Source organism: Lepidochelys olivacea, assembly GCF_965140295.1.
Source record: "Lepidochelys olivacea isolate rLepOli2 genome assembly, chromosome: 1".
Taxonomy (NCBI): domain Eukaryota; kingdom Metazoa; phylum Chordata; order Testudines; family Cheloniidae; genus Lepidochelys; species Lepidochelys olivacea.
In genome coordinates this window covers 262,265,012-262,279,022 of record NC_140411.1, presented here as the reverse complement: position 1 = coordinate 262,279,022, position 14,011 = coordinate 262,265,012, and the positions used below count along the sequence as shown (strand labels likewise).

The 14,011-nt window shown below is 49.4% G+C and overlaps 1 protein-coding gene across 1 annotated transcript; it reads left to right on the top strand.

The window, feature by feature from the left end:
- The first annotated feature begins 2,046 nt into the window (after nucleotides 1-2,046).
- Nucleotides 2,047-13,332, top strand: TOB2 (transducer of ERBB2, 2). Its single transcript, XM_084642520.1, has 2 exons — nucleotides 2,047-2,299; nucleotides 8,704-13,332. Exon 2 carries the CDS (start codon nucleotides 8,783-8,785, stop codon nucleotides 9,800-9,802), a length of 1,020 nt encoding a protein of 339 aa, XP_084498646.1. The 5' UTR covers nucleotides 2,047-2,299; nucleotides 8,704-8,782; the 3' UTR covers nucleotides 9,803-13,332.
- The last annotated feature ends 679 nt before the right edge of the window (nucleotides 13,333-14,011 follow it).

Genomic DNA, 14,011 nt, shown 5'->3' with positions numbered 1-14,011 from the left:
AGGTGAGCCCTGCCTACTTGACCTAGATAAAACCTTAAAACAATATCTAGCTGTTCATCTCCACAAAGCAGGGCTTGGACACACAAGGCCCCATTGTAAGGCCTCCTAGAACCTTTGAATAGAAAACTACAACTCCCAGCAGCCTCTGCTCCGCGGGTGAGGCGGCCCTGCCCGCACACGCCCCCTTCAGCTGACTGGTTGACGCAACAGACCAATCCGGAGGCTCCGCCTAACCTTGCCAGCCAATGGGGAGGCTGTTGCTAACACGCCGCTGTTATTTTTAGCACAGTCTCTGCTCTTGTACCTTGCGGGTTGCTCGTGTGTGTCAATGCCTGCGCCTGAACTGGTGATGATGAAGTCAATGCGCAAGCGCGTTGGCGAAAAAATAGTCCCTGAGCTGGGCGTTGCAGCCAGAGGCTGAGAGGAGGGAAATGCGTCCCAGGGGACAGTTAAAGTCACATCCCTGGCTCGCGGGGCCGGGCGGGAGGAGCTGCTGCCCTAGCAGGAGGTGTGACGCTGCGCCAATGAGGCTGCTGGCTGCAGGCCCTTGCCTCAGTGCGGCCAGCGCTGTGAAATGAAGCGAGGGGAAGGGGCGGCGCGTTGCAGACCCACCCTCCCTCGCTCCCGATCCGAACACGCGCTCGCGCGGGCTACGCGCCCCGGCGAATGCCAGTCAACTCGGGCGCGGTGCGGGGGTCTCCCCTGGGAGGGGGGGCGATGATGATCACACTGGGTCTGGGCGAGAGGGGTGTGCGCACACGCATGCACAAGCGCGTGGGGCGGTGCTGCTCGTGCAGCCTGCATTCGTCTGGCCTCGAGGGGTCACCCACCGCTCCTACGCCCCCTCCTTATGAGCGTGGGGGCGGCCTCCGCTCGCCCCGTCTGCCTGCCCAAACAGCCGGTGGGCACCCACGCGTGTCCCACCCCTCAGCGAGCCGGTCAGCAGCCCCGGCACGCGTGGGGAGATCTGCTGCGGCAGGCTCAGGAGGCGACTGGATAATGGGGTTTCTGTGGAGCAGCGTGGGGGAAATCATTGTAACGCATCTATCTTCTCTCCGCTGCTGGGAGAGCTTTGCTTTGCTTTGCTTTGCTTTTCTGCACAGCAGGAGGCTGTGAAACGATCAGGCTAGGGAATTTCTATCAACGACCTTCGAAAAGAGGGTTGTTTTTTTACCCTTTTCACTGAACAGAGCTGATGCTGAGAGTGTATCCTGGGTTTTACTCGTTTCTTTCGGAGTGGGTATGCGTTTCTTCAAAGAGCCTTTCTTCTGCTTTGAGGTCATTTTTGAAGCGGGTCCTCGCTCTCCATCAAAGAGATGGATGTCTACGATGATTAGCCGCCCTTTAAAACACACACAAACCCCATTAACACCGTTCGCTGTAGCTGCTGTTGGGAGACGTCAGATAATGATGCATGTGGGATAAAAGAAAAACCTTGTCGGTTTTTCCCTCCCTTTTGATGCTCTTGCTCTGTCCCAAGTCCTGAAGCGATAAGAAGCTTGGGAAAATCTCAGGTCAATCCAGCCTGGCCATTTGATCCCTTCCAAATCCCTCCGTGCCCCTTTCTCCTCTCTCTTAAACCAGTGCATACGCCACAGCGTGACAAACCACTGCACAAGCTGCAAAAACAGCCAGCGCAGCTGCCCCTGGTTTGCAGATCTGTCCTCTCGCATAGCTGCCTAGCCATAAGTGATACACCATGAACAGACCACGACAGGGAAAGCGGGGAGGGGAGGAGAGAAGCTCCAACCTTTAGGGAAGTCACAACCTGGAGCAGGGGAGAGAAAAGGACACACACACAGAGAGAGAGACTACAGCCCCGGGGCGATCCGCGCAGAGACTCCCTGCCGGAGAAGGCGCACGGCGGATAAGGGCCGGGGATGAGCATGGACAAAAGGGTTAATTTCCAGCGAGGGTTTGGGGAAGTAGTTCCGGCTCTCCCTTCTCCCCCACCCCCTTGTCCTTTGCAGGACGCGTCACGCTGGGTGTGGAAGAGGAGATCCTTGCGCAGGGTTGCTAAGGGTGAAACTTTTCATTTACTTTGCTCACTTTGGGCCAGGGCGAGGGAGGCTCCGGATCCCAGCCGAGGGAGAGGAGGGGGGGGGAAAAAACTAGCCAGGGGGCGCCCCAAACAACCCCTCCCACCCAGGCCATAGCAGGGGGGGGAGTCACCCACCCACCCCAACCGCACCCCGTAAAAAAGAGAGAGGAAAAAAGAAACCTCCCGAGAAACCCTCCAGCAACACCCACCCCTGGCAGGAGAAAGGAGCCGCCCGTCCGCGTTGCAGCCGAGGACGAAGTAAGTGGGGCGGGGGCGCTCCCTGGCGATCAGGGGGTGGGGGGGGCACAGAGCGGCCCTGCCTCCCCCCGTACACCTGCTGTTTGACACACACACACCCACCCACCCCACCCCCCGGCCTGGGACCCGTCTCTTCCCCCAGCCCCGCTGCCTGACTGCGGCTGGCTCGCCTGTCCCCTCGCTGCGCTCAGCCTCCATCGGAGCCGACAGCGGCGGCTCCCCGAGGAGAAACCCCCCCCCCGCGTCAGTTTCCACCCTGCCCCTTCCCACTGTGCAGCATGCGGGGCGGCTGGGGGAAAATCTGGCCTTGGCTTGCGTGGGGGGGCTCCCCCTTTGTAGGACATCAGCTTTGGTGGCCTCCCCCCGTCGTTTTCATCCTTTAAAGCGTTTCTGGTGCTGGTGGCTTCTTGGGGGAGGTGGGATCTTTATTTGCAATGCGGGGGGGGGGGTGACCGTCCTTCGGGTTGTGACGCCGAGTTCACCATTTTGTTCTGGCTTTTGTTATTCTTCTGACGAGGGGATTTAAAAATGAAAGGTCCAGAGACAGCCCGTAAAGAAAAATGAGCCTGCGGTTTGGGGCTGGGGCTGGGGACAGGGCACCTATTTGATAGCTGAAAAAGAACCGGGGGGGGGGGGGCGGAGGCTGGGTCCGCTCCCCCTTTGTGGAAGCAGCTGCCCTTGGCCAAAAGGGAGCAATGAGGGGGCTGGAGGGGGGGAGGGGGCTGCTCCCTGGCGGGGCTCGCTCCCTTCAGCGCTGCTGACCACAGGCATTGTGGTCTGGCCAAGCGACGCTGCTGTTTGACGCTCTGTCGCCCCCCTCCCCGGCCTGGGACGGGGTCCTGAAGGCCAACGGAGGGTGGCCTAGCGCAGGAACGGCCCTTCCACCGCGGACCGGGAAGATTACGGGGGAGGGAGAGATAGGACCGAGAAATAAAATCCCAGTGCCCTTAGCGGGTTGAATCATTTCTTTTCCTTTTGAGGAGAATCTGTGGGGGAGGATCCCCTATTGTTGGGGCCGGGGATATCGGGTCCGATCTGTTCCCTCTTTGCCCAACTCTAAGAGGGACTAAGGATGTTTATGCTGCGGGGGGGGGAGTCCCCAACAAAGGACCAGGCCGAAAGATCTGTACGCTCAGGGCGATGGGGGCTAGTGTCTAGTCTGGAAGGCTGTAACAAAGCCAGGTCTCTGGCCTGGGCCCCCTTCTCCCCGGGAGAACAAGAGGGGTCATTTGCTATATATTCGGCAGAAGTAAAGGTCAGGCGAGGCCTAAGCACCCTTCCCCCAGGGAGGGTTATTAGGGTTTCCCTTCTTGCACGCACCCCGTTCCCGAATACATTTTGAAGCAGAGAAATGTCCTTGCTTCGGGGGGAATCACCCCGTGTCTCTCCTCCTCCCTGCCACCCAGTTGCTAGGCCTCTTCCTGGGGCCTTGTTTGGGATCTATTGATTTGGTGGCTGATCTCTTCCCCTCAACAGCGAGGCAGCTGTGGGTAGTGACCAGATTGCAGGTGTGAAAAATCAGGACACTCTTTTTGCTAGTTAGGGGGGAGGAGAGTGTATAGTTGCCTGTACAAGACAAAACCTCTGATATTAGGACCTCTGGTCACCCTTACTGTGGGACAGGGATACATAAGTAAAGGAGGTGAGGAGACAATGTGGGAAGAAGGGAGTAAGCTGGGTGGCTTTTTTGGGGGTGGGGGTACAGGTGTGGCCTTAAGTCTTTAAAGGCAATTGTCATAATACCATCAAAGAGCTCTCCAGTACCCCACTTCGGAGTCTCACTCCTAGCCCCCAACCAAGGGGATGTTTGCTAATACTTGTGGGGGCCTTCCGGGGTGTGTATGGGGTGGTGAAGAGTAAATAGCCCTCCCCCCACCCGAAAGGCAAGAGCTCGCTTAGACCCCTAAAAATACCCAGCAATTCCCGATGACACGGTACATGGGGTGTGTTTCTTGCATTGGGCAATTGGCTGGGAGGGTTGAGAGCACTAAGAGCGCATGTGCCATGGAAAATTTTCTACACTGCTCCTCTGAGCAGGCGCGGGTTCTTTGGCCAGGGTTGTCGAAAGGCATTTTGGGAAATGTAGTTCAGGGACAAAGTAGGTCACTCGCCTTGGCTCAGATGAGGGACTGGAGAAGTGGAGGGTGAAGGACTGCAACTCCCAGGTTCCTGTGTGTTAGATATAGTAAGGTGGGGGAGGTGGACTCCGAGTATTTGTAGAAATTTCCTTGGCTGGGTTATTGGAAATGCATCATCCTCTATAAGCCTTGGCTGCTGTGCATAAAGTGGGGTGGGGGGAGCTGGACTCCCAGCTGAGAGAGGAATGTATATATATTTTGCATACGATGGGGCTTGGGAGGGGCGTGTCCTCTGTTCAACACTCACCATCACCACACACACACAGGACAGTGGTTTTGATAGTGTTTATAAGGGGAAGAGGAGATAGCAAAAATCTACTATCTTGGCGTCTAGAATGTGTGTCCTTAGGGCCTATTCCTCCCCATGCACGCAGTCTGCAGGGGTGGCTGAGTGTTTAAAAATATTTCTCTCTCTCTTTATTTTGGAGGTTATGTTATGTGCCTTAAAATAGTTTAAAGATAGAAAATAATTGGATTGCCTCTCACAGTCTGTGGGTGGCGGTGAGTGAGGATGGTTAGAGACAAGGCTGTTGTTTTGGTAGGGTGTGGCCTGCAAAGTAACATAGAAGGTTATGTACTATCATCCTGGCCTTGATTTTTTTATTTTTTTTTAAGCCCTTTGAAATGTCACTGTGTGCGCTTAATGAGGGGGCAGAATCACAGACCTGTTTTCAGAGGGATAATTGCTCTTTATGGGTTTTAAAAAATAGATCTTGTTTCAGATTGAAACTTGTTTTACAAGGTCACTTCCTAATGTCCTCATAACCGAGAGGAATGGGGATGTTTAAAGTGTGCACTCTCGTCTAATGTGTACAGTCATTTTGCCCATTTTCTTTAAAATCTGTGCTCTGTTAAAACAGAGAGAGAGAGAGGGTTGATCTCCAGAGCTCCTGCATTTCTGCAAGGTTATGTGATGAAACATTCATCCTCTTTTCTTTTCTTTTTTTTTTTTTCTTGCCCTCCTCCCCCAGTCTTCCTTCCACAATAAAATATTTGTCCAGCAAATATATGCAAATGGGGGAAATATATACATTTTCCTGTGACTGACCTTATTTGCAAAACATGCTATGACACTTTCTACCTTGGTCATCAGCTTCAAGACCTTTGCTTCCCCCCCACCCCTCCCAAAAGCTCCCTAGGTGTGTAAAAGAAAATATATTTTTTCACTGCAGATGTGCAGATTCAGCTGCAACTATTTTATAGTTTAAAACTAGTAATCAGCTCCGCCATATGGGTTCTTGTATTGGCAATCCTGGGATTAAGGGATCCTAATGGAATACATTTTATTGTGTTAACAATGTGGGGAATAAATGGTGACTGTTGCTCATTTGGAACCCTCTCTTACATTTGAAGGCAGCTGCCAAGGCCTGTTGTATGTAGCTGTCTTGGTGCCTGCTGTTGTTTGGTTAATTGCTTTTTTTAAATTGAAGCCACAGACGCCACACTCCGAGTATTCTCCATTTTAAAAAAAAGAAAAAGTACTCCATTTTTATAACTCCTCTCTGCAAGCTTGATACTGAAATTGGTTGCTGCATTTTACTCCTCCTCCTTGCCTCCCACGGAAGTACTGTGCTGATTTGTTGGTGAAGATGCAGGACTGCTGAGAAGCACTGAGGCTTTGTGCTGTTTTGGGGATGATAATAAATCAAGTCCCTAGAGTGTTTGGATTTTTTTTCCCTCCCCCCTTACCTTCTTCTAAAACATCTGGTGCTGGTCACTGTCAGAGAAGTAATACTAGACTAAATGGACCACTGATTGATCCCATCTGTCAATTCCAGTTTGCCTGCGGTTGCTAGGGACCACTAAGGCTGTTGGCAATTTCTGTTAAAGATCACTATATCGATTCTCTTTTCAAGAAAACTCTTTATTACCTCCTGTCCTTGTTCTGTTAAAGGGACCTTTCTTGAGTACAGCTTTTCAGGTTGCTTGTATTTTTATACTGTCATTGTCTCTCTTTTTTGGAACTCTCTTGAATACAACAGTTGTTGAAATTTGAAAACCAAGATTTTCTTATATCACCCCACTTAACTTTTGGTCCCTAATGCACTGATCTGGATCAGAATTGTGACCCAGAGGTGTCATCCCACTAACATCCAATCTTGCTAGGATTCCAGTGAACCAGGCCAGGTGCTTTTTTTTTTTTTAGGTCATAGTAACAGAAGTTGGTTTTATGCAGTCTACTTGGCATAACATGGGCTGATTAGGCCTCTGTGATCATTTCAGCATGTATTCTGCAGGCCCACTGATTCTGCTTTCCTCTGAAAATCATTTAAAGCCTCCAACCCAAGCTATTGAGTCCCACCTACACACCAGCCTGAGAATGACCTGTCCTCGTTGGCCTTTCAGAAAGCTGCTTTGTTCAGTTCTTCTTGGCATGTTTCTATTTTATTTTAACTTATGTGAGTTCCAAGTGACCTGACAGAACTTCTCATGGTCCAGTAACTCCTGAAATCCAAGCTCCAAAGGCTGGCGGTGCCTTTTCGACTCTCAGCAGTCACTCACTGCCTCTACTCACTTACTTCCACGTGAGGCTAAACCTGAAGGGGTTTATTTCTAGAACTTTGTAGTTTCTTCTGCTAGCTGATTTTGAGGTATTTACAGCTCCAGCTGCCTGTTGTTGTACTCCTGGATATAAACCTCCCTGAACATAAGTTACCAATATAATATCTTTTTAATTTAGAATTTGTACTGTCATTTTTGTCATAACTCCGTCTTCATTTAAAAACAAATTGTGCATGTCACCATTAATGCTGCATATTTACTCCCTGCCATCCACTCAACCAAGACAGGTAAACTAGCCCTAATCAGTTTCCCTTTCTGCTTCTCTTGATCTAGACCAGAGTAGTCTGGGTTTCTAGTTCTGCAGGGGAATGCTGGCTTACTTAACTCTGTGCTCCACACCAAAAAAAAGAGAGAAATCCATTTGGCCTGCAACCTAAATGCTTGGGCTGAAGGCTTGAGAGCGCCCCTTAAGCCTATTTTGCCAATGTGGATGAATGTGGTGTGTGCATGTTTGTTTGAGCAGAGCCCAGGGTAGTGGAGAGCTGACTTGCCTCTGACTAAGCTATCAATTAAAAACTGGATGTGCCGCTTCCCTGCTGAATGGAGCAGGAGTTGATAGTGGTATGCTTCTTTTTTAAAAAGTCTGTAAGATTCTCTGTCCTTTCCCTCCCATCTCTTTTCTTTGAGGAAATGACCCAGCTAGAGAGTGTGTTGGTACCTGGAAAAAGACTCTGTTCGTTAATCTGTCTACGTTAGAGAGTTAGTGTTGTGGTTTCACACTCTGCTTTCGTGGGTTTTCATGCTTTCAGTAACGACCTCATCAGGGAGGGAAGGAGGATTAGTTCTGTTTTGGCAAGTGAGTTAAGCTGTGTGGGCCTACAATACTCCCCATACACCCTTATTCTGCTGGAATAATAACAGGGCTGGGAACTATGCACGACAGGTGTCCAGCAATGTATGTAGTGTGCACACCCCACACTATTTATTGATCTGGATTAAACTGAGACATGAAGCTTTTTAGCTTGATTTAGCTAGACAAATCCTCTGTCGGGGCAGGTGAGTATCTGAATGTCAGATGAATTGTCCACTTCGAGGAGATAGTAAAACTGGGCAGGCAGTTAGTGCCTCACTATCATCATACCCTCACCTCCACTCTCTCATCCTTGAGCCAGCAGGACCAGAGAGTGCAAATCTCCAAAAACCACCAGCAGCCACTGCCTTCCAACTGAGTGTTGTTGCTGTTCCTCAGCAGAGAGGCTGGTGTTGCCATACAGAGTTAAGGAGTTGATCTCCACTCAGGATGTGGAAAGACTCTCGTGATTCTGCCTTGATGTAATTTTTTTAAATCAGAGGCACATGAGGTGAAAGGAAATAAATAAGAGTTGAAGTAAAAAGAGATGTATTAAAATACATATTAACCACTGTACCAAAAAAACCTGTTTGTCTGGTTAGTTTGGTATCCTGTCTCCATTGGTGATCAGTGTTGGATAACTTGAGAAAACGGCATCGTGTACACACAGTTCAACGTAGTACTCATTCCATTTAGTAGGGCAGAATTTCTTCCTGACCGCCTCTAGCAATCCATTTATGTCATGTAGCATAAGGATTGATCACATTTATGTAGCTTTTATTCTAGGAAGTGTCATTGCAAATGCTATTTGTAGAAATGTCTAATCCTTTTTAAATATACTAAGCTGTTTGCCGCAACAATATTAAAGTTGCCACGTTCTCTTCATCCATCTGTTTTTCTTCTTTCTTTTCTAGGATTGCTTGGAGCCAAATCTTGTGTATGTTGTTTGTCTCTTTCAATACACTGCCCTGACTTGCTTGCTGTGAAGGGAGTATGCATCTGGAGATCAAAGTTGCTCTGAACTTCATCATCTCGTACCTGTATAACAAGCTTCCCCGGAGGCGGGCAGACCTGTTTGGTGAAGAGCTAGAACGCCTGCTGAAGAAGAAGTATGAGGGCCACTGGTACCCGGAAAAGCCTCTGAAGGGTTCTGGCTATCGCTGCGTCCACATCGGGGAAACGGTGGATCCGGTGGTGGAACTGGCAGCCAAGCGGAGTGGACTGGCCGTAGAGGATGTGCGGGCCAATGTGCCTGAAGAACTGAGCGTCTGGATCGATCCTTCTGAGGTCTCCTACCAGATTGGTGAGAAAGGGTCCGTCAAGGTCCTGTATCTGGATGACAGTGAGGGCTGCAGTGCAGCTGAGCTGGACAAGGAGATCAAGAGCAGCTTCAACCCTGATGCCCAAGTGTTTGTCCCCATTGGTAGCCAGGACAACTCCCTGTCCAACTCACCATCGCCATCCTTTGGCCAGTCACCCAGCCCCACCTTCATCCCCCGCTCTGCCCAGCCCATCACCTTTACCACTGCCACGTTTGCCGCCACAAAGTTTGGTTCTACCAAGATGAAGAAGGGTGGTGGTGGTGGGGGAGCCGGAGCTCAACAGCAGCAGCAAAGAATGGCCAGGTCACCCACCAACAACCTGCTGAAGCACAAGGGCCTCTCCCTCTCTATGCATTCTCTGAACTTCGTCGGGGGCGGGGGGAGTCAAGCTCCTCAGTCGCAGCTCTCCCCCAATGCCAAGGAGTTTGTTTACAATGGCGGATCGTCCGGAGCCAGCGGCCTCTTCTTTGAGGGTGTCACCAACGAGAATCAGGGCGGCAGCATCCCGCCGGCCTCCCAGTTCAGCAGTAGCACCAGCGGTGGCAGCGGCTTTGACGTGGCTCAGGTCTTCAGCGGCAGCAGCAACAGCCTCTTTCTGGAGAAGTCTCCCTTTGTGGAAGGACTCAGCTACAACCTGAATGCCATGCAGTATCCCAGCCAGTCGTTCCAGCCTGTCGTCCTGGCCAACTGACCAGGAGGAAGGAGAGTATTTGGGGAAAACAAGAATTAAAAAAAAAAGAGAGAGAGAAGAAAAATGAAAAATAGAAATATACAAAAATTTGAAATCTTATAAATATAGCTTCTTGGAAAGAGAGACACCCCCGGAGTCGTTGTGCTGTGCCGGGCAGCGCTCCTGAAGCACTGAATTGTTTTTTAACTCAATCCCCGTGCTTTTTCCTACCCACTTTTTTACTCCTGTAATGGGTTTGTTTGGTCCAGAAATGGTGGAAACATAGGTCACTTTATCTTCCTGTCTCCCAACTTCCTCCTCAGAGCTGGGCTTTAGTACCTTGTTCTTTGGTGTAGAGATGGCCTGTTCTGGGCATTCCCATATTCCTGGGTGCTAGGCTGCCTTGCTGAGAGGGCCGGGGGTATTCGTTTGGTTTTCAGTGCCAGTCTAGAGGTGCACAATTTCACTGCATGCTTCCCAGAGAAGGGGGGGGGGGCTTGCTTCTTTCCATGATTAGTCAGTTCCTCTCCTCCCCCGGGAAACAGACTGGGTGAGTGTACCGAGTTCCCCTTACCCTGCCTGCTTTAGACTGCTATGACCTTGTCATCCAAAACCCTTCAAAACTGCCACAGTTGATGCCAGCCTCTGATTTGAAATAAGCTTCCCCCAGCCTCCTTTCCCTTGCCAGGCGGTTAAGTTGGAGCACTTTTATGAAACGGCTGCTTCCTGCGGTCTTCCCTCTCTGCACTTTCATCCAGAGGTGAATGCTGGAGAAGAACAGCACTGTGTTATACCAGTGAGTTCATTTATGATTCCTACCCCCACCCTCCTGCACAAAGGATCTTGTCTGAGCTGGTCTTTTCAAGTTGGTCAGAGCCAGTGTCCGTTCGATAGGGTTGCTGTTCTACACAAGCACTGCAGTGGGTGCACCCACTGCTGTTTAAAGGGAGGAAGTATTGGTCCTTATTATTGCACTTCTCTTTCAGGGGACATGGTTAGATATGCTGCCTCTCACATTCTTACGTGCTTTTCTTCCCCTCCAATGTAGGTGGCATCCACTGATGTTCCTTTGGAGCAGTCTCCAAATGTTTTGAGTTCATTTACTCTCAGCTACCTTTGGCTCAGTGGGGGGGAAGGGTTTCCTTCTTTTGAAGAGGCCGCGCAGCTTTCTGGGGAGAGCAGGGGGTTGCATCGCCCAGGCTGCTTTCCTGATTGATAGCTTGAGGGCCGTCACTTCCTGTTTTCTTTTATTAAAAAAATATAATAAAGTGTGACCAAACCCCTTTTGCTTTCCTTCTGGAAGGGTAGGAGGGGGCAGGTGACATAGTACAGAGGGGAATGCCCAGGTGGGTTTGTACTCGGCCCCTGGTGTTAACTGATTGATCCAACCAGAGAGACACAGTCTAGAGGAGGCGCGCTGCAGAATAGGACTAATACTTTGAAATGACTGATGGTATGGAGAGAAGAAACTGATGTTCCAGGACCTAGATGAATAGTTGTCCCCTCCTTGTTATTGGGAGTAACAAAGAGCTAGGAATCCTAAAGCTGCTTCCTAGTTTCTCCCTTCTCTCCCCCCGCCCCAAGTAGAAAACGCTGGAGTAAGGGAGGGAGTAGGACAGTAGCGGCCTTTGATAGGCTGCTTCTGCATATTGCCATTCCATAGCCTGCCTCCATGGTGTGTGGGGATCCCTCTTCCTCCCAGGTGGGACAACCTAGAACCCCAAGGGCTACCTGGGATTGGGGACTCTAGGTGGGAAGACTGCCTCCTGGGGTGTCAGCTTTGGGCTAGGAAGCAAGTGAAGAGACATCTAGCTTTGGGGCATTCTTTTTTTTTTTTTCTTTAAACAATCATTTCCATCTTTGCTGTCTCCCATGTTTATTTTTAACTAAACCTGTCTCTGGAGCTTCTTCTGAGACTCCCCTTGAGCATTTCTGTAATTAAGGGATAAGATCCAGTTTATTTTTCCAAGACTTCACTGTCTATCGGTGGAAGGAGGCTTTGAACTCCCATTTCTCCCCGCCCCCAAAAAACCAAGTTGATGACACTCCAGCCCTCATGTCTTTGTGTGTATGTTGTGAATGAACCTTATTTGGGTTAAGGGGATTGCCCTGCCACAACTGACACCACCCTGGTCTCAGCAGAGGGCTTTTTTCTAAATCCCCCTCACTATTGCATTAATGGGAAGATTGCTTTTCTGATTGGCTTGAATCCCAACACACTATTTCCCAAAACAGGCTGCTTGCCACTTATTGACTGTGACCCAACTGCTGGGTGGGTGGGAGACGAGGGCATCTACTACTAAGCAGTCTATCCTAGCATGATGTGTGAAACCTGCGGGGTTGAAGATGGAAAAACTAGAATGAGACTCTGGGGATCTGTTTAGCTGATCCTCTTTCCCACCAACTTTACCACTGCCATCCAGTTCTCCCCCCTTTGAGTGTCCTGTAGACTGCCAGACTACTGCACTGGACTGAATAACTCTCCGCACCTCAGGGGACCGGCTGGCTTCCCAACCCAGTTTCCTTTGTTGTTTCCACCCCTCTCATCCTTCTGCAAAATGCTGCCATGAGTCACTGCCTGGGTGGGATTGTGCACCCTCTAATGGCATGGGAGGGGAGGGGAGAGATGGAACATCACCAGCCACCTGCTATGTGTGTGAAGCTTTGACGCTGCTTTAACCTGCTTACACGTATTGTAACTGCTTTAAAAATAGTGTCGCAAAGATGAGGAGGGAAAGGGGAGGGGACCAACCTCTTTGTATCTTAAAGGAAAAAAAGTGTGCTTCAGAAGCGTTTCTCCAGCACTGGTGGCAATTAAACTAATGGCCTTTTTTGGTCTAGTCTTGGATTTAGGCGTTCAGCTTCGATTTTATTTTTTAAAACCTGCACTAATTAACCTGGTTTCTTAGGAAAAGAGAGCAAGAAAGTTTTTTTTTTTTTTTAACTTTTATTTTTTATGGGTTTGTGTTCTTTGTTGATGTCCGTTTGTATTGAATAATTTGCTACATTTGTAAAATGTAAGAGGTATATATAATATATGTATATTTCTAACGTAAAAAAATGTAATTTTTTCTTTGAGATTTTTTCTTAAGAGGAGAGAGAAAATATTTTTTCAGGAAAAAAAACTTTAAAAAAAAAAAAGCAGTGAAAATTCCTTTCTCCATCCCCCAGCTCCCTCTTTCCCCCTCCCTAACCCCTTGTGAAGAGAGAATCAACAACTGTATGATCTTGGAGACAGAGAGAGAAAATGTGTGAACACAAAGAGGACAGAATTATGTATGTTTCTTAATGTAAAAGGTTCCTATGTTTGTTCTGTTTGTTTTATGAGAAGGGGTCTACTGAGAGGGGGATCAGGGGGTTGCTGTTTTTTTCTTTAGCGAAGGAGGAATACAATCAGAGTTTTGTATTCAGAATGTTGTGCAATATTTTGGAACGGGACATTGGCGTGTCTAGAGATTTAGTTAAAAACAAAACAAAAAGTTGATCAAATCTGTACAGTTTCTATTGTTCCAGATTTTTTTAAGTTTGTATTAAAAGCATGATATATAATAGCCTCTTGTCCTGTGTTGTAATGTGCCCTCAGCGGGAGTGGGGGGATGCATGGAAGGCGTCCCTGCTTTCTGGCCTGATGTTAGACAGCAAAATGGTTACTGTGCTAACACCCTCCTAGAAAGACCATTGGTCCATCTCAGCCAGTCTTCCACCTGATGCTCTGTTGGATACAAGCTCTGGCCCATCTAGTCTGGTATCCATCTCCACATAAACCCACTGGCCCATACTCTGGTATCCCTTCTCAACCAGTGGAGTGGTGGTAAAGCTCCCTATTGTGCAATACAGCAGCAGAGGCTGCCTTCCTGAAATCTCTCTGTGCCATAGCAGCTGTGAAGGGGTTTCCACATCTTCTAGAATCCATCAGTGCCACAACAAGGGTCACTAGTGATCAGGAAAAGGAGCCACCTCTCACAGCTGATGGGGACTGAATGCTATGTTGCCTCTAGCCCTCAGTGCCCTGGGGCCCCTTGTCCCACTCAACCTCAAGATTCCTCCTAGTGAATCAATATCACAACACTGACGTTTGTCAAAAATACAGGCTCCCCCCAACTGACAAGCGCAGAAGTACATACATGGCCTGCAGCCATATCACGCTGGGTTGTAATCTTCCCTTGTTTCATAAACTGAACAGGCCCAGCCCACTCATGCTGGGCTGGGAGGCCTCCAACAAAGAACCTG

Bases quoted from the DNA above. Each gene is read 5' to 3' on its own strand.
- TOB2 (XM_084642520.1), top strand. From the start codon at position 8,783: ATGCATCTGGAGATCAAAGTTGCTCTGAACTTCATCATCTCGTACCTG.